At 33.6% G+C, this 19,292-nt stretch overlaps 3 protein-coding genes and 1 non-coding gene across 4 annotated transcripts; 3 read left to right on the top strand and 1 right to left on the bottom strand.

Moving 5' to 3' along the window:
• The first annotated feature begins 2,677 nt into the window (after positions 1 to 2,677).
• Positions 2,678 to 3,668, top strand: LOC125825009 (uncharacterized). Its single transcript, XM_049504360.1, has 2 exons — positions 2,678 to 2,900; positions 3,143 to 3,668. Exon 2 carries the CDS (start codon positions 3,166 to 3,168, stop codon positions 3,613 to 3,615), a length of 450 nt encoding a protein of 149 aa, XP_049360317.1. The 5' UTR covers positions 2,678 to 2,900; positions 3,143 to 3,165; the 3' UTR covers positions 3,616 to 3,668.
• Positions 3,669 to 4,565: 897 nt separating this feature from the next.
• Positions 4,566 to 4,647, top strand: TRNAS-GCU (transfer RNA serine (anticodon GCU)). Its single transcript has one exon. It is a non-coding gene; the product is annotated as a tRNA-Ser (tRNA).
• Positions 4,648 to 5,519: 872 nt separating this feature from the next.
• Positions 5,520 to 9,330, top strand: LOC125824993 (endoglucanase 16). The gene is made up of 8 exons (XM_049504337.1): positions 5,520 to 5,764; positions 6,074 to 6,286; positions 7,617 to 7,817; positions 7,899 to 7,976; positions 8,210 to 8,359; positions 8,449 to 8,557; positions 8,656 to 8,819; positions 8,899 to 9,330. Exons 1-8 carry the CDS (start codon positions 5,552 to 5,554, stop codon positions 9,229 to 9,231), a joined length of 1,461 nt encoding a protein of 486 aa, XP_049360294.1. The 5' UTR covers positions 5,520 to 5,551; the 3' UTR covers positions 9,232 to 9,330.
• Positions 9,331 to 10,303: 973 nt separating this feature from the next.
• Positions 10,304 to 11,254, bottom strand: LOC125824958 (mitogen-activated protein kinase kinase kinase 20-like). The gene has a single exon (XM_049504309.1). The coding sequence runs from the start codon at positions 11,252 to 11,254 to the stop codon at positions 10,304 to 10,306; it is 951 nt and encodes a 316-aa protein (XP_049360266.1).
• Between the last annotated feature and the right edge of the window lie 8,038 nt (positions 11,255 to 19,292).

The following is a 19,292-nucleotide window of genomic DNA, read 5'->3' as shown; positions in this document are numbered from 1 at the left end:
TGATTTGGTCCTCCCTCGCATGTAGCGTTCACTTGCACGATCCTTAATAATCGTTCGTGGCTGCATATGAAAAATTGACGTCCTCCAAAATAAATAAATTTTCGAGGTATGATAAGTTAACTAGAGACATTAATTTAAAGAGTAATTTAACTATTATATTTTATCACTAATTTTTCTTAAAACTAGAAATAATCAGTGACAAACTTATTAAAAAGAAGGGTAATTTAAAAATAAATAAATAATAGTAGTACATTTTAAAACTATGAAGTATTCATTCATTTTGAATTATAAAAAATGTGAAATTCATTTATATTAAAATTAAAAATAGAGGAAGTATTATTGTATCATGCAGTGTTTACCTGCTTTTACAGCGTCATCATTTACGTTTGAATTCAATTTGTTTAAATGTTAGGCAATTATAAGAAGTTTTTTTTTTTTTTTTTTAGTAATGCCTTATTCACAATTACAGTATTAAACACGTTTCTTTTTTCTTTATTATATTTAGAACTTGCATGTCCCAAGCGTGTGGACAATTAATGAAAAGAATCAATATACTAATATTGACCTACTTGTATATTGTAATATTGGTTTTTATAAATAATGATGATACTATATTCTATAAAGGTGTGTTGCGCATGGGACACGGTTAAACAATTTGCAAATGTATTAGACTGTATATTATATTTGACATGTTACGGTTAAATTTATCTATAATGACGTTGTTTGTTTGGATATATTTAGAGTATAGTATTATTACAAATAATATAATATAAAAAAAAGGTTTCAATTTTTTTTATTATTATATAAAATATTATGATTTACAAGGCATAACAACTTATGTCACTTAATTCCTACATGACTTATGGTGATAGAAGCATAAATCCAATTCATAACGCACAAGGTATGCATTTACAAGATATAACATAGTTCGTACATAATTTATGCTGATAGAGATATAGTTCAATTACAGAAATCACAAAGTTATGCCTTACAAGACATAACTTATTCCACAAAGAACTTATGTCAGGCAAGGTCAGAGATACCTAAACTTATACCAAGCAAATCAGATAACTTATGTTGGATAAAAAAAAAGTTATCTAAACTTATGCATTACAATCTTAGGTAATAGAGAAAAATACTTTAACCCACAAATTTTCATTAAACGGACATAAAAACCAACACTAAAAGCCATCATATTTAACAATAAAAATTTAAAACCACCCAGAATTGATGCCGTGCAAAAACTTAACATACTTTAACTAAAGGCAATAGTTCAGTTGGCACCTTTTTATAATTTGACCAATTATTTCTACTAAAACACAATTCAGAATATTGTTACGTGGGTGTACTTTTTTACTCCATTTGACTATAATTATATATTAATTAAATAATTATGATTAAGTAATAATTATATATATTCAAATACATATAATATATTTATTAAGTCGGTGTAAACACTCAGGGTGCGTTTGGTATGAAGGAAAATGTTTTCCATGAAAACAAGTAGATTTTTGACTTATTTTCTCATGTTTGATTGGTGAGGAGAAAATATTTTCCGGAAAAGATTTTTAGTGTTTGGTTTTTGAATGAAAAATATTTTTGAGAAATATCTTTTATTTTTACTAGAGTAGAAAATATTTTTTGAAAACAAACTTAAATTTTTTTTTGGGGGTGGGTGGGGGGACGATCGAGGGTAGAGGTGAAAAAATAAAAATTTGAAGTTGAAAATATTTTTAAAAAACAAACTTAAAATTTTTTTTGGGATGTTGGGGGGCTGGTCAAGGGTAGGGGTGAAAAAAAATGAAATTTTGAAGTTGATTTAAAAAAAAAAAAAAAACTTGAATTTTTTTTTTTGGGGTGGAGGGCTGACAGGGGGTGTATGGGGGGCTGATAGGGCATGGGTGGGTGGGTGGGGGGTCGAGGGTAGGGGTGAAAAAATGAAATTTTGAAGTTGAAATTATTTTTTAAAAATAAACTTAATTTTTTTTTGGGGGGTGGGGGGCTGGCTGGGTGGGTTGTGGGTGGGAGTCGAGGGTAAGGGTGAAAAAAATGAAATTTTGAAGTTTAAAATATTTTTTTTAAAACAAACTTAGATTTTTTTTTGAGGGGGTGGGGGCTGGTAGGGGGGTGCATGGGTTGGGGGGGGGTCGAGGTAGGGGTGAAAAAAAAGGAATTTTGAAGTTGAAAATATTTTTTAAAAATAAACTTAAAATTTTTTTGGGGATGGAGGGGCTGGTAGGGGAGTGGGTTGGGGGTTGGTAGGGCACTAGGGTGGATCGGTCGGAAGAGAGTTTTGGAAAATGTTTTTCTTAACTTTTGAAGGAAAGTTATTTTTCTTAAATTTGAGGAAAATGAGTTGATTTGGAAAACATTTTCCAAAACTTTTAACCCAATCAAACATGAGAAAATTGAAAAACATTTTCCTTTCATACTAAACACACCCTCAATGTTGATAAAAAAATTTACTTTTTTGTTGGGTACATATTATTATTATTATATACCAATTTTACGTGTATACACGGATAAATTATCACTCTGCCGCCATCTAAACTTTGACGTAAACAACTTTTATTGTGTTTACACAAACTCTCAATAATTATAATAACAAACTTATTTATTAAAATAATATAAATCATTTTTTAATAAAAAAATTACCATAATCTCTCTATCAGTACATTATCATTTCATATAAATTAATATTCCTAGTAGTACATGGAAAATCAAACTCCCTGAATCTCCTCCTCTGTTCATAAATACAAAAGTCGTGTTTGCTTGACCGTAATTTTTAGGTGTGAATTTCAGCTGTTTTCCATATTCAGAATCAAAAGACGATAAATTAATCGAGCCAGAGTCAAACACGGCTCTATGAAATTGATCAGTGCAATATTCTCGCCAAAACGGTAAAATTTATACTGTATCTGTTTTTTCATAATTATAGGCGAATTTTCAGAAGTTGAAATTAATGAGTGTATAGTATATAATATCTTCAGTATTTAACTAGAGGAATTGAAGTTGGTGTAGCTTCACCTATTTCATTAATGGTGGATCTGCGCGTTAATGCTGATTTTGTGATTTGAATTTCAAATTTTCGAAGCGGTTATTGTGTTTTATGTATATGTATTGAAGGAAATATATGTTACAGTTTTCAGGCGAGTAATTTGAGTAATGGAAGCAGAGACGGTAATGAGTAAAGAGGCGGCGGCGGCAGCGGTTATAGCCGGAACTGAAGCAAAATCAGCACCAGTGAAGGCAAAAATGAATGAAGTGGAATTGGTGAAATGCGAGTGCTGTGGATTGACGGAGGATTGCACGGCGGCGTATATAGGGAGGGTTAAGGAGAGGAACGAAGGGCGATGGATTTGTGGACTGTGTGCGGAGGCAGTGAAGGATGAAATCATGAGGTCATCGGAGAGGCGAATTGGGAGAGAGGAAGCTCTGAATCGTCATATGAATTTCTGTAGCAAGTTCAGAGCTCTAACGCCGCCACCAAATCCGAAGGACGAGTTGATATCGGCGGTGAAGCAGCTGATGTTCAAGAAGCTTGGATTCGCCGAGATCAAGTCCGGTGAGAAGGCGCCAAGGTCTAGTTCGATCTCAGAGTTGTTTTTCAATTGATAGTTGAATAGGAGCAACCGTGGCAATGCGTATTCCAATAAACGTATATTTATATTGTCGCAGTTAAAAAACTCGTAGTCAAACGTTCACAATTCAAACTACTTTAAGAGTTCAGATTTCAGTGAAAAATGAAAATGAATGAATTTTGCATTAGATGGTGATTTTGAAAGATATTACTAAGGCAAATCAGTACCGAAGCTAATAGCATTAGACTAGAGTAGATTTTGGTATCTAATCTGGGGTGTGTGCATCTTTTACACATGTTAAAGCATACCAATTTCAGAAATTAAATTGGTTAATGCATGTGGATATTTAATTTTGATGCTGTTTTAATTTGTGTATGTCTTTTAATTACTTTTGTTTACATATATTTGTCTTGGATAACTTTAGACATAATATATCTGAAATTAATCTTGATAAAGTTTAACTTCAAACACAATGTTTGAGATTTCATTTGTCTCAACTTTAGCTATATGTAGTTGGAATTCAATGTTTAAGAATATTTTTACTGATATAATAGAATTATATAATTCTCGTTCCTTCTTTTGAAATACCATAGTTCTCATTCCCCCACAACCTCACATCTTATAGTAAGTACCGGTGAGAAGGAAAGAGAGCTCCTGCCATTATCCAAACAGTTCACTGCGATATAGTAGGTAGGAAGCTAAACACAGTGAAGAGTGCTCAATTGAACACCTTCGTTAAAAAAATTATACTATATATATAAGAAAATACATAAAGTATATATGTCACAAATTACTTTTCATATATATATATATATATAACGTTATCTCTGTAAAATTGCCTAAATGATGATAAAATATCTCAAACCATTTTTAACAAGTTGAGGTGTAATGAAAATTCTTTTAAAATGTACAAGAGGAAAATATGCCTTAAGCCTAATGAAAGTAACATATATTTATATTAGCAAAGTAACATTCAACAAATTTGTCGCTTTGGCCGAGTGGTTAAGGCGTGTGCCTGCTAAGTACATGGGGTTTCCCCGCGAGAGTTCGAATCTCTCAGGCGACGCTTTGTTTTTTTTTTTTCTATTAATAAATTGTTGAATCTATCAAATTTCTGTAAATATGATTTGAACCTCTGAAACTTGATTAATAACAATTTATTTTTTGATTAGCCAACAATTACGTGTCCTTTTTTTGTTTTCCCTATTAACAACCTTTTGTGTTTTCGAATCTATCAAATTTCTGTAAGTAGGATTTGAACCTATGAAACTTGATTAACAACAATTTCTTTTTTGATTCGCCAACAATTACGTGTCCTTTTTTTATTTTTTCTATTAAAAACTTTTTGTGTTTTCGAATCTTTTTATTCCGAATTAAAGAAGGTTGAATGATGAATCTATCAAATTTCTGTAAGTAGGATTTGAACCTACAAAACTTGATTAACAACAATTTATTTTATGTATCTTTTGCATCCTTCACTTGCCCCGCCACTAATAAAAGTAACCTAGCCCCCTATGTTGGAAAATTAAATCATATTGCTGAAATCTTTTAAGTTTCCTTCCAACAAGGGATATAATATTTTATAAATTCCGGCTAGGGTTTTTCCATTTCTTTTGTCAAAGGGGTTTCCCTTTCCCATTCAAAAAGTGAGGGTATTGTTTTCTAATTACCCCAAAATTAAAAAGATTAAAGGGGATAATGTGTACATAATTCAAATTCTACACCAAACGTCCATAACTAACTTAATATTATTTTCCCGCCATTCTAAATATTTCACAAAGCCTAGACCTCTGGACAAAAAATAAAAAATATATTCATCTTAAACAAACACCATTACTATCTAACTTCCTAGTGAATGGGTAGTATCTATCGTTCCTTTATTTCCTCTCTTCTACTAATCCAAATTAATGATAACATACTTTATTTTCACAATCATCATTTTTGATGCTTAATTATTCATTTGTTAAATCATGAACAACAAGATTTATATATTGAATGCATTTAGAACCTTGGTTATAGCATGGTTCATTATATTTGAAGGTGTACATGGAGATTTTAATTATCAAGATGCTCTTACCAAATCCCTTATTTTTTTGGAGGCACAAAGATCAGGAAAACTTCCTCCTAAACATAGACCTTCATGGAGAGGAGATTCTGCCCTTCAAGATGGAAAATCTGCTAATGTATGTAGCCTCTCTTTAACACATGTGTTGTTCGTGTATCACATGATAATTTAAAGAATTATGTCAACAATTTCCATGTTTGTAGTTTGAAACCTAGATAATCCTCAAAAAATAATTCTTTTGAAATGTTTTATTCCAATCAACGGCCTCTTACTAGGTTGGAGATATAATAAAACGGAAAGTGTGTCACATGAATAGGGACACAGGGAGTAACAATTTCTGTGAATTAGCTATAGATAAAGAAAAAACATGTAAATTTTTGTACTGAAATTGTGTACTGCATTATATCTTTTTTGCTTTTATATATAGGTGGACCTTGTAGGAGGATACTATGATGCTGGAGATAATGTGAAATATGGGCTTCCAATGGCTTTCACTGTAACAACCTTAGCATGGGCTGCTATTGCTTATCACTCACAGCTCCAATCTGCTGGAGAATTGGAAAATGTTCGCTCTGCCATCAAATGGGGCACTGATTATTTCTTAAAAGCCAGTGTCAAGCGCAATTGCCTCTACGTTCAGGTAATTAAGGGTGTGTTTGGTATGAAGGAAAACATTTTTCAATTTTCTCATGTTTGGTTGGGCTAAATGTTTTCCAAATCAACTCATTTTCCTCGAATTTAAGGAAAATGACTTTCCTTCTAAACTTAAGGAAAACATTTTCCAAAACTCTCTTCCAACTTCAAATTACAATTATTTTTTTGTTGAAAAAATTAATTTATTTTGTCCCTACCCTCAAACCATCCCCCAACCAACCCCCCCCCCCCCCCCCCCCCCAAAAAAAAAATTTTAAAGCTTGCTTTTAAATTCAATTTTTTTACCCCACCCTCACCCCTACCCCCACCCCCTCCAAAAAAAATATTAAAAATTATTTTTAAAAGATATTTCTAATTTTAATTTTTTATTTTTTTACCCCCCACCCGCTACCCTCGCCCCCCCCCCCCTCCCACATCAACCCCTCTATCAGCCCCCAACCCCCTTCAAAAAGAAAAAAATTTAAGTCTGTTTTTAAAAATTATTCTCAACTTCAAAATTTCATTTTTTTCATCCTACCCTTGACCCCCCCACCCACCCACCTCCTACCCAGCCCCCACCCACCCACCCACCCACCCACCCACCCCCACCAGCCCCCCCCACACAAAAATTTAAGTTTTTTTTTAAAAAATATTTTTAGTTTCAAAATTTCATTTTTTCACCCCTAGAACCCCCACCCCCCTCCCAAAAAAAAAATAAAAAATTTCACGTTTGTTTTTAAAAAATATTTTCAATTTCAAAATTTCATTTTTTCACCCCTACCCTCGACCCCCACCCACCCACCCCCCTACCAGCCCCCCCCAAAAAAAAATAATTTTAAGTTTGTTTTTCAAAAATACTTTCAACTTCAAAATTTCAATTTTTCACCCTTACCCTCGACCCCCCCTTCACCCACTCCCTACCACCCCCCACCCCCCAAAAAAAAATTAAGTTTGTTTTTAAAAACTATTTTCAATTTCAAAAATTATTTTCTACTCTAGTAAAAATAAAAGATATTTCTCAAAAATATTTTTCATTCATAAATAAAACACTAAAAATTTTTTTCGGAAAATATTTTCTACTCACCAACCAAACATGAGAAAATAAGTCAAAAATCAACTTTTTTTCCATTTTCCATGGAAAACATTTTCCTTCATACCAAACACACCCTAAATTAGTCTCTACTCAGTGTACAAAGCATCCCGTGTTCACACATGTCAAGGAGTGTGATATAGACAAGTGACAACCTATCCTGACACAACCTTATAGGTCATAATTTCTCTAGATATATGTAGTTATTGAATGTTCAAGATTAAAATTGTGCACTGTTTTTTTTAAGGTTGGAGATCCAGTGAAAGATCATGAATGTTGGACAAGGCCAGAGAACATGAAAACGCCGAGAACTGTGCTAATGATAGACCAGAAAAATCCTGGAACAGAGATTGCTGCTGAGACTTCTGCAGCAATGGCTGCTGCTTCTATTGTATTTCGTGGAACTGATCGTTCCTATTCCCGTAAACTTCTCAATAAAGCCAAACAGGTACTAATCCCATCCTCATTGTTTGATCTTTATTCCACTTGGCCAAACTCCTAAATAGTGTTTTCTTGGTTTGTGACTCAGCTTTTTCAGTTTGGCAAAACCCATAAAGGAACCTATGATGGGGAATGTCCTTTCTATTGCTCCTTTTCTGGCTATCATGTAACATGCCTATTCCTTTATTACAGTTTGATTTCTCAGATAGTCATTCAGCAAATAGTTATTATCTCATAAAGTCACTTTCTTTGTTGAAAAAAATTGGAATCAAGAAGGGTGACTTTCTAATAACTATTAGTCGAGTGAGCAGATGAGAAATCAACTCCCTTAATTATGTTCTTTTTAGATGGTTAATTAGTTGCATATGAAAGTTAACTTCTAAAATGTGTAAAATGTAGGATGAGTTGTTGTGGGCTGCAACATGGTTGTATAGAGCAACCAAGAGGCCAACATACTTGGAATTCATCACAGAAGAGGCCACTACTGCAACTGTAGCCGAATTTAGCTGGGACCTTAAATATGCAGGAGCTCAAATACTCCTATCTAAGGTAATAATTAAAAATCCTTTCTTTGAATAGACGCGGAGTGGCACACTTTGTGGTCGAAAAAATGTTAATGTTTCATCCACATAATGCAGTTCTATTTTGAAGGGGAGAAAGATTTAGCGAACTTTAAGCAACAAGCTGATGGTTTTATTTGCTCCAACCATCCTCAAAGTCCCCATCACCAGGTTCACATGTCTCCAGGTAAGTTTTCGTTTCTACATATAAACTCGATCCATATATTTTATCTATTTATCTGGTTTAACAAGTACATGAGCTACCAATGTCTAATTTATGATCAGGGGGTCTGATTCACCTTAGAGATGGAGCCAATTCTCAATATGTTACTGGTGCAGCTTTTCTGTTTAGTGCTTATAGTGATTATCTAGCAATGTACAAGCAAACGGTCAGCTGTGGTGATAAAAAGTTCAATTCTGCTGATCTCATGGACTTCGCCAAGCAACAGGTAGTGAATTTGTTCATATTAGTAGCACTTTTCTGATGCATCTCACAATTTACTTAGCTGTTTCAATCAAAAAATGCAGATAGACTATCTGCTTGGGAAAAACCCGAGAGGAAAATCATACATGGTTGGTTTTGGGAACAAACCTCCAACTCAAGCTCATCATAGAGGTGCCTCTGTTCCACAAATGTCTCCAAACAAATTGGTGGACTGCTCTATGAGTTTTGTTAACTGGTACAATACTGAAAAACCCAATGCTAATGAGCTAACAGGTGCTATTGTTGGTGGTCCTGATAAAAACGATAACTTTGAAGATCGTCGCTCAAGTTCATCCATGACTGAGCCAACAACATATACAAATTCTTTGGCTGTTGGTGTCCTTGCAAAGCTCACGAAGCACCATTCCTCGTCTTGATCACCTAAGTAGATTTTCATTATGGTGAAGATTTACGAGGGTGTATAAGTTATTTTTTCAGATGAATTGAGAGTCTATATAATGTCTTTGTAGGTCCTATATAGTGACAGGCTGGGTAGCTGGCTGCAAGGAATCGAGCAAATAAGCTCGAGTTTGTCTCTCTTTTCTACGGATTAATGTGTTTAACTTAGAATAGGTTTCTTTTGATGGTCCAGATCTGCAATATTGATTAGTACAAAAGATTAAAGTGTGCACCCAAGAAGTGTGGTGGTTTTACATATGAATGTTGTGTATAAATATGCAGACAGTATTTTGTATAAAAGTCTTTCCAATTATGAGTTAGTTTCTAACTGTGGGCTGCACTTTTCGTATGAAATCTAACAACACATGCATGTCTATGGCAATCATTTTCCATTTTCTTTCGACGAAAGAGCACACAAGAGAAGCTTCAAGCTAGAGTTCGAGCATGACAATAAAATCCTCACGAGTCAAGATAACACTCCCCAAACCAATAGTACTTGACAGGTAAAACATTGTTTCTAAATTGGTGACAAACGAGAGGGAAAAGCACAACAGATGAGTCATATTAATAAAGAAACCATAGATCAATCATAATAACAAACTTAGCTTTGCAAGATATACCAAATCGCCTTTCTTGATCAACTATACAACTTTTCTTTTCATTAAACTAATAAGGGGCTGCACGTGAGATCATCTTTGTCACACGCTGCCTACATACCCAAAAACAAACCCTAAAGAGGGATCAAGCCCATACGCACTTCTTTACAAAAATTACATACTCCCTCCGTTTCACAAAGAATGACCTCCTTTCCTTTTTAGTCAGTTTTAAAAAAATGACCTCTTTCCTTTTTTGGTAACATTTTACTTTTTGCTTTCCACGTGGCATGTTTAAGACCACAAGATTAAGGACAATTTTGTACATTTGACATAACTTTAATTTAGGACCACAAGATTCAAAAGTCTTCTTTAATTTCTTAAACTCCGTGCCAAGTCAAACCAGACCAATCTTTTTAAAACGGAGGGAGTATATTTTTTAAAATTATGGATCTATCTATCTATTTGTTGGATTGGGAAATTGCCTCACGAATTTATGATTGCCGATCTTGAATGTTGTCTTCTGGATTGGTTTGTGCAAAAGGGACATTGAACCACTTTTCTTCTTCCTTGTCTTTGCAGTGTTGGCTGCTTTGGATGAATGCAACAGAAAAGGATGGTTCAAGAGCAGGTCCGCAGTCCAACGCGAACTGGGATTCTTCACAAGACATTTTTCCAGAAATTCTTGAGCCTCATTTGACAACTTCGAATTCTGAAACTTTGGTTCCTCAAACTTGATTTTGTCCAACACATCATCACCATTTGCGTCTTCCCACAGCCATGTCCCCGTAATCAGCTCAGAGACAGTACAGCCAAGAGCCCAAATATCAACCTGTGGGGTATACTCGGTGTTAATCACGGATTCAGGTGCCATATACCTTTCTGTTCCCCTGATAACTCCCTGTTTTTGATTCATGCCCTGTTTCAAGGTCACGGAGAGCCCAAAATCAGCGATCTTGGCAGTTTTTTCCCTGCCTACTAGGAGAATATTGCCAGGCTTGATGTCGCAGTGAATGATTCCATTGTTGTGAATGCAACTGAGCCCTAAAAGAACATTCTTCGTGTGTTTCTTAACTTCAACTTCCGGCAGTGAATTGCAATTCTGAAGACGATCGGCAAGGCTTCCTCCGGAAGCATACTCCAGCAATAAGTTGTAAAGATTGACGTTATTTTCAAAAGACACATTAGCTCCGAAACAGTGAATAATGTAAGGAGAATGTTTGAACATTCGGAGGATTTCAACTTCTTCTTTCAACGATTGAGAAGCATTGAAGTTGCAAGATTTGAGGGCAATGAGAGAGGGAAGAGTAACACCACGAAATAGTGCATTGGAGGTAGAAGCTAACGAGACGACACCGAAACTACCTTGTCCAAGAGTTGTGCCTCTCTTCCACAATAACTCCGCCATTGGATGTGCAATGTGTTGGTAGTATACTATAGTAATGAGAGTAATTTATAGATGATGATATATTTTACCCTATTCCTATTTTGATTTGGATTAAACCTTTCTTTTCCATTCCCTTTCTTATACCAAAATGGAATCTCACCGTTTCTTAACGATGAAAATCCTCACTACGCCAGCAAAAATCAAAATAATTACTTCAATTTGGATCAATTATTTGTCCTATTTTTTTACCTTCTAGTGCAAGTCTCGTACACTTTTAATTCCTACTTGTCCTGAGCACGTGTGTCCCCTGCTAAGTTACGTGGAGTTATTGTAACGGTATATATAAATATATTCAAACACGTGTGTTGCACCATGTGTATCCCCCATGCTAATGAGTACAAATACTTTGGAAATATCATAATAAACACATGATAAGTTGCACAAAAATTGAAGATAAAAATACAAGCTCAAATTGTTGAATGATAAGTTTATTCAACCAATATTATTATCAATACAAGATACCTCGACATACTGAAATATTGTTGTTGAGTGAATTTCAAAAGGAATATTAGAATAAACTTCAATTATGCAATTCTTATAATATATCAAACATTCAACTTTACAAAGTTCCCTTTGTTTAATATATATGACATAACTCATAATTTAAATGTTGAGTGTGATTTCAAAATATTTCTTACCTTTTCATATTTGCACGCATATTAAAAAATTGTTATCGAATGAGAGTAATGTTTTGTAAAAAGTTGTATAGAAATTCGATCAACATATGTCTTTCTTAAGATGACTAGCAGATGATAATTGCCAATTTTGTTGTGCACACCTACACAAAAGTTGTTATTATTAGCCTTAGACATAATAGTTGCAAAAATATTTATTTAATGTATACAAATCATAAGTTTATGTGTGTACCTTTCGTTTTTTTTTTTGTCTGATTCAAAATTATTAGTTGTCATTTGTATATTTGACCAAAAAAATAATTGTTAAATTATATTATGAAATATCATATATAAACAGTAACATATTTTATTTCTCAAAGTTTTCTTCCTCTTATTTCATGTAGCTTAATCTTTTACTGCAAGTCATAGTGATTTGTGTAATTATTGCAATTTTTTTTGCTATTTTGGTGACTTTTTTTTTAACTCTATTAAAAATCCCAATAAGAATGATTTGAAATTGATCTTCTCTTTTGTCCCTTTCTACATGCTTCTTCATATACATTATTGTTAGTAAAAAAAAATTTCTATTTCTGCCACTATTATTTGTAGGTTTTTTCCCGTTATAAGGGAGTCGAATTCAAATACATTAATTAAGCTTCTTATGAAGTGTGTTTCATTCCTCAAAGTTTTCTTCCTCCTATTTCATGAATCTTAATCTTTTACTACAAGTCATAGTGATTCATGTAACTATTGCAATTTCTTTTTGCTATTTTGGTGACTTTTTAATTCTATTAAAAATCTCAGCAAGGATGATTGAAAATTGATCTTCTCTTTTGTCCCTTTCTATAGGCTTCTTCATATACTTTTTGGGAAAAATGCATGTGAGTTGTGCTATATTTGATAGCACACAACAACAACAAATATGTGATAATTAATACGGAACCAATGGTGAAGTTTGTTTAAAGAACCAAACATATTGCTCTTTCGCTTGCCACAGTTAGTATATCATTCTGATTGTTTTATCTTAGGTACAAACATTTTGTATGCCATTGCACTCTTCCTAAAATATAAGTATAGAGACAATTAGTTTAAAATTTTATTTAAGAAAATATTTATAATTTTTTTTTATTTATGATTAAAAAAACTCATGTACAAGTATGTTAGATCCTTCTAGTGAAGTTCATGTTTTTTTTTAGTTCATGGGTATTTTTTATTCTTCTCATACTGGAATTATTTCTTCACTTCTTTGACTCAATAATTTGAGTTTTGGATATCTCCCTTAAAAATCTATTTGCTTATCATTATTTGAGGTTGTTATTCTTATTTCATTTAGTGTGAAAATATAAGAAATAAAAAGAAAGAAGTGTAAATGGGTAAATCTACCGCGCACAACTCTCTAATTGTAGTTACTCGTCCTAGTAACAAAATTATTATGCATTTCCAGTCAACTTGATGAACCCAAAATTCTTAATTCCTTCATAAACAAGGTAGAGACATCGTAAATAGTTTTAGTTTCTTAGAAACTTAACCAAACATGCTATAATGTCAAGTAAACTATGATCAAATAAAATATACCAATTTTTTTCAGGCAGTTGATGAGAGAAAAATTTCAAAAAAGAACATGACTTTATTAATATTCTGTAACAAACCTGATTTCCTCTCAATGAAAGCACCAATGTAACAACTCCAATTGCACAATAGAACATTCAAATATTATATTCGCTAAACTCAAAGTTACAACGGAAAATGGAACTAACAAGGAAATCGCAAAACGATAATGAACTAGTAAAACAAAGAAACTATCGAAGAAGATAACTAGAAGGAAGATGAGAAGCTTAGGCTCAAAGAATGGGGATGAGAAACTTAGATTCTAAAAGAAGAGGAGAGGACAATCATTTTCTTCAATCGACATCATCCCTAAATCAGTAACCGCTGCTCCTTTTGATGGAACCATTCTCACATCCACTACTCGACCCGGATCCCAAATTAACCTGGCCCTATTGCTTGTTCTCGGCCCAATAACTCTTTCCAGCCCAATAACTACTTGTGTGACCTTGGTATTCATATTGGGTTGGACTTGGTTCATAACAATACTCTCGTCCTCAATAAGAACCTTGTCCTCAAGGTTCGAGTAGAGCCACACGGATAATATAATATTGAATCTTCCAAGACTCGAGTGTGTGTAGAGAGCTGCAATAGTGATGCGAAGTTGAAACCAAACACTGTCAACTTGCAGAATTGAGGAAACAATTGCATTGCCTTCAGAGAATTCCATATTACCAAGAATCATAACAGAGGCCACAATTTAAAAAAAAATCATCTGCTCTCTTTTGCCAAGCCAAAAAATTGTCATTCTCTTTTATATTAACAGAGTTTTGCGCAGAGGTAATACATGCTATCTTATAGCAATAAGATTGCCGGAGATAGAAAAATGATTCAGGATCCCTCAATCTACACTTCTTGTTTACCTCCATGGGTGTCTCACAGAGAAGGAAGAGATAATGATGTTTATGTTCCAGAATTATAACAAGAAGGGCTCGAGAGCTTGCGAGGAGAGAGGTTCTCGTGGCTGCACCAGATGCTTTTCCAAGCTCTGCAAGTTGAATCTGTTGTGCTACGGTGCGCTCTTCAACACTTCTATGGCCACCGAAATGGGAAAGGTAACACATAAGCCTTGTTATAGTTTTAAACTTTCCACAACTAACCAAGATAGAAGTGTTTTTACTCTCAACGAGCACTGACTTGTGAACAACATAAGCATCAGCAGTTGAAGCACCTTTAACCAACTCAACCTCACTATAAATCATAGCCAAATTCCGATGATTATTTTCACAAGCTTGTAGTGCAGCGAATTCATACAGTGAAAAATTGGGAGGGAAGTCAATAGTTTTATCACCCAATTCCAAAGTGTCATGCATTATCAAAATAATGAATTCATCAGCACCATATCCAACAAGAATATGCTCAAATTTAAGGGTAGGACCTGTAGCATAACTAGCTAGTACACCCTGAGCGCCAAAGAAAATCGTGATATCCTCAAGCGTAGAGAAATTACGCAACAGATGCTCAATCAACTTCATCATGGACTTGATGCAACCTTGTAATCCTCCTGTGAGTTGTGCTAATAGTCATTGTAGAAATTGAAATAACTTGGGAAGACATATAATATCCAAAGGTACAAGTATCTCCCGTGACGCAACTCTTACAGAGCTGTCATCACACAAACGATTCACCTCCGAGTATATATCATGCACTTCTGATTCCATCATTACCATCTCATCTGCAACATCCCACTTAGCAACACTTTGTTGTCCGAGATCCCACACTTGAGTCAGAAAGTTAGCATAAGCAATGAAGCAAAACTTGTTAGTATATCCCAACAACTGTAATGGATCCACATTCGTTGTATATGTATAACCTGTTGGATCCATGAAGTTGAAACTAATTCCCGGATCCCATACACAACGATTCGTCACAGTTCCATGAACAAAAACAATAGAGGAATTCATATTAGGATTGAATGAAAATTGACACAAAATATTGTGAGCATTGAATTCTTCAGTAGATATTCCACGCTCCACAACAAGCATCATTTCATTCGAAGGCATGTTACTTGGTGGAATGTTATCCTCAATTTTTAGAAAAAAATTATCGAGATGTAGATCATTAATAGTCTCAAGCTCCAAGGGAAACTTTGGAAGATATTTCAAATGTCTCAAATGCTTTATGTTTACTAGAGCTATGATCCAGCGAAGTAGCAGTAGTATTGTACCTCTTTGACATCTCCTTTGGGGAGCATTCATCGAACACTTGGACTTCGCTGCGTTCAGGGCCTACAGATTCTTCATCAAGCCTTTTGATTGGAGTCTCGGTTTGCACCTCTGCGACTACCTTAGGGCAGCAACTATGAAAAAATTCTTTGAGAGACTTGAGTGGCTGAATATCTTCCAAATCAGCTACAAATCTAGAGGCGGAAGAAGTTTCCTGTACTTCTTTGGTGAAAACTCTGGTAGACAGATTGTCCCCAAGACTTGAATGTTCCACGATAGAAATGCCAAACAATTCTGGATGACTCTCGACATTATCAACACGACTTGAGTTTTCTTCGGCCAAAGGAGAAGCAATCTCATTGTTAAGGACTGTAGCAGCACTAATCCCGGCATCTTCTACTAGATACTGTACAGATATAAATGAATATTTGTCCTCGATCTTCTGTAGCAAGGCAAGAATTCTGGTAATTTGAACATCAACCACAGGGCACTTTGCATCAGTTGGTTTCCAAAAACGCAGGGATAACTTCTTCTTAAAATGATTCCAATCAAAAAATTGTTTGTTGCTAAACATCCAATGGAACCACTCAAGGGCCTCACCATCAAGATAGAAGGAAGGAAGAGGCAGCCAGTGTTCCTCAGAGAAGCCTAGGAAAGTGAAGTACCGCTCCGCCCTATAAATCCAATCCTCTGGATCAGCGTCGCCACTAAATCGATCTAAAACCACCACTTCCATTAGAGTACGATGAAAGCACCAATGTAACAAACCCGATTTCCTCACTATATTAAGTAGAGAACTAAAACACAATTACAACTTTAGAATTGTGATTGCAATACTCAAACTACGGAAATACAATGGAAATATTGAAATAACAAGTACCTAAAGATAGAGATAAGAATGGGGATGAGAAACTTAGATTCTAGAAGAAGAGGAGAGAACAATCATTTTCTTCAATCGACATCATCCCTAAATCAGTGACCGCTGCTCCTTTTGATTGAACCATTCTCACATCCACTACTCGGCCCGGATCCCAAATTAACCTGGCCCTATTGCTTGTTCTCTGCCCAATAGCTCTTTCCAGCACAATAACTACTTGTGTGACCTTGGTATTCATATTGGGTTGGACTTGGTTCATAACATATTCTTATAAAAACAAAGCAATTAGCATATACATAAGTGAAAGGAATGACAGATTCTTCAATGTCTTTCTTCGAATCACCACCATTTCATCATCAAATGTGACTCTATCTGGATCTATTGCATTTCCCATTCATGCTGGATCCGTTCCAAACTCAGATGGAAAAAAATTCTGTACATTTTATATGTCTGTGAGAAAGCATATCAAAATTCTTCGATCTAATAGAGTGATGGGCTTAATTATTCAGAAACGTCACTCAACTAGTAGAAATTATCTTATCGGATAGGCCAGGGACTCCAAAGCTAGTACTCTCAAGCGCTAGAGAGAGCACAGTGTGATAGGAGGAGTGACTGATTAAGTTCAAAAAAAGGTTTGTTAAACAAAGGTAAAACAGGATTGTCAATCTGAGTACTGCTGCAATGTAGACTAGGTAGCAACAATCACGCATATCAAAAACTCATTACATCAGTGGGATAATCATGTTTTATAACACAAATTTCAAATTGATTCAAGATAATTCTGAAATTTAAATGAGATAAGGCAAACTTTGAAATTGAAAGAGTAGCAAATGGATCATCATACAAATGAATCTGCAACAGAGTTTGCAGTTATTTGAAATTGAACTAGCACACCTAACACTAATAGATAACATAAACGAGAGCTGTGCAATCATTTTACTGTGGCAAAATATAGATAACAACTCCCCTAATTTCTTCATAAAGAATGTTGATCAACTATACAACTTTTTTTTAAAGGGGCTGCACTTGAGATCATCTTCATCACACGCTGTCTACATATAATTCACTACAAAAAAAACGGTGTAATTGCGGCGGTTCTAATCGTGTATAACAGCGGTTTTGAACCGCCCCAATATGCATTTTTAACGAACCATCTTATCCTGTCTGTCACAAATGTTAAACGGACGGTTTTCACTAAACCGCCATAATCTTAAATGATTTAATATGGCGGTTTCATTTTACATATTATGACAATTTTAAAAACTGCCATTTTAATACATGATAAATTACGACAGTTATAACAACCGCCAGTTTTAATTGCCACTATTACAATATATATGTTAACCAAGAAACTACTTCTGTTTTGATACAACAACACCCTGTTTTGATCAATTTCTTGAGTTTCATTAACAACTCATGTTAATTTTTAACTACTAAAGTAACTTATTGAATTTGACATAAACACCTGACGTGGATTAATTTTTAACATCCCTCTTACTATCATCTTTTGTTTTCAGAAAAGTTGAATGACAAACTAAAAGATAGCTAGTTCTATCACGCAACAACAAAGAGGACTTTAGGTCTTGATACTTTGTAGCAGAAAGTTCCAGGAAGTACAAGCTTGTACTCTTGAATTCTTCGAAATTTTTTATTATGTATGAGTCACAACCAGTACTAGTTGTATGAGGAGATTATTTTATTGATATTATATTCTGATGTGTGGGATCCATGCTTTATTTTCCTAGGTGGCCTTTGTTTCTCTTTGTTACTTTTCTCTTTCCTCCTTTTTCTCATTTTTTGTTTTCTCTAAATCTAATTTGAAACAAATTTAATTACTCCCTCGGTTTATATAATGAAAATAATTTATCTTTTTACTTATTTATTTTAACAAAAAATATTTTTTAAAAATATTTCTTATTATCATTAAATACTACATAATATAAGATATTAATGATAAAATTTTAAATTTCAAAATATAATTAATAAAACTAAATTAGTAAAATGATTCTCTAATATAAATACAATTGAATATAAAATGAAACACTTATTATTGTATTTTCCACATTAAATACTTAGATGTTATCAACACATAAATCATGGTTATGATCATTATTATTAGGCATTTGACTATAGAATTCATATATATATATATATATATATATATTTATTTTTATTTTTATTGTATTTGAAATATTTGGAGTTAGAGTTGAAAATAGAGTTATGTTTTATTTTTGAAAGAAATTTATTCAAAATAATGTTCATGTTATACTTATATAAAACTTCAAAAGTAAAAAATGAGGTGAACGGCATATTATACTAACATATTTCCAAATTTAAAATATACCTTCAGAAACAAAAGGTTGTGTTTCAAATGTTCATTGTAAAAATATATTTTCAAATAAAATAAAAATTATTTTATAAATAAATAAATATTTTTTATGTTTAAATGGGCCCGAAAAGTAGAAGTTACAAAGACATGAAATATAAAGGAATTTTTTTTTGAAGTACAATAAATGAAAAATGGGAGGAAAAGAAACAAAAATAATTTTAGTGGTCAATTTTCAAGAGATAAGTGACCATTTAAAGAATTAACTTGAATTTATTTATGCTCACAACCTTTAATTATATAATAATAAAAATTATAATTTGAAAAACATTTTCTGTTAAAACAAATAAGTAAAAAAATAATAAGTATTTTCATCCGAACAAACTAAGGGAACAATCAAATTGTTTTCCAA

The sequence above is a fragment of the Solanum verrucosum genome, unplaced genomic scaffold (assembly GCF_900185275.1).
Source record: "Solanum verrucosum unplaced genomic scaffold, falcon-dt-bn FXZP01000086.1, whole genome shotgun sequence".
Taxonomy (NCBI): Eukaryota; Viridiplantae; Streptophyta; class Magnoliopsida; order Solanales; family Solanaceae; genus Solanum; species Solanum verrucosum.
This window is presented reverse-complemented; position numbering and strand designations above follow the sequence as displayed.

Coding starts and splice junctions, on each gene's coding strand:
- LOC125825009 (XM_049504360.1), top strand. CDS start 3,166: ATGGAAGCAGAGACGGTAATGAGTAAAGAGGCGGCGGCGGCAGCGGTT.
- LOC125824993 (XM_049504337.1), top strand. CDS start 5,552: ATGAACAACAAGATTTATATATTGAATGCATTTAGAACCTTGGTTATA. Junction 7,818..7,898: donor TTCTCAATAAAGCCAAACAG/GTACTAATCCCA, acceptor TTTGTGACTCAG/CTTTTTCAGTTTGGCAAAAC. Junction 8,558..8,655: donor CCAGGTTCACATGTCTCCAG/GTAAGTTTTCGT, acceptor ATTTATGATCAG/GGGGTCTGATTCACCTTAGA.
- LOC125824958 (XM_049504309.1), bottom strand. CDS start 11,254: ATGGCGGAGTTATTGTGGAAGAGAGGCACAACTCTTGGACAAGGTAGT.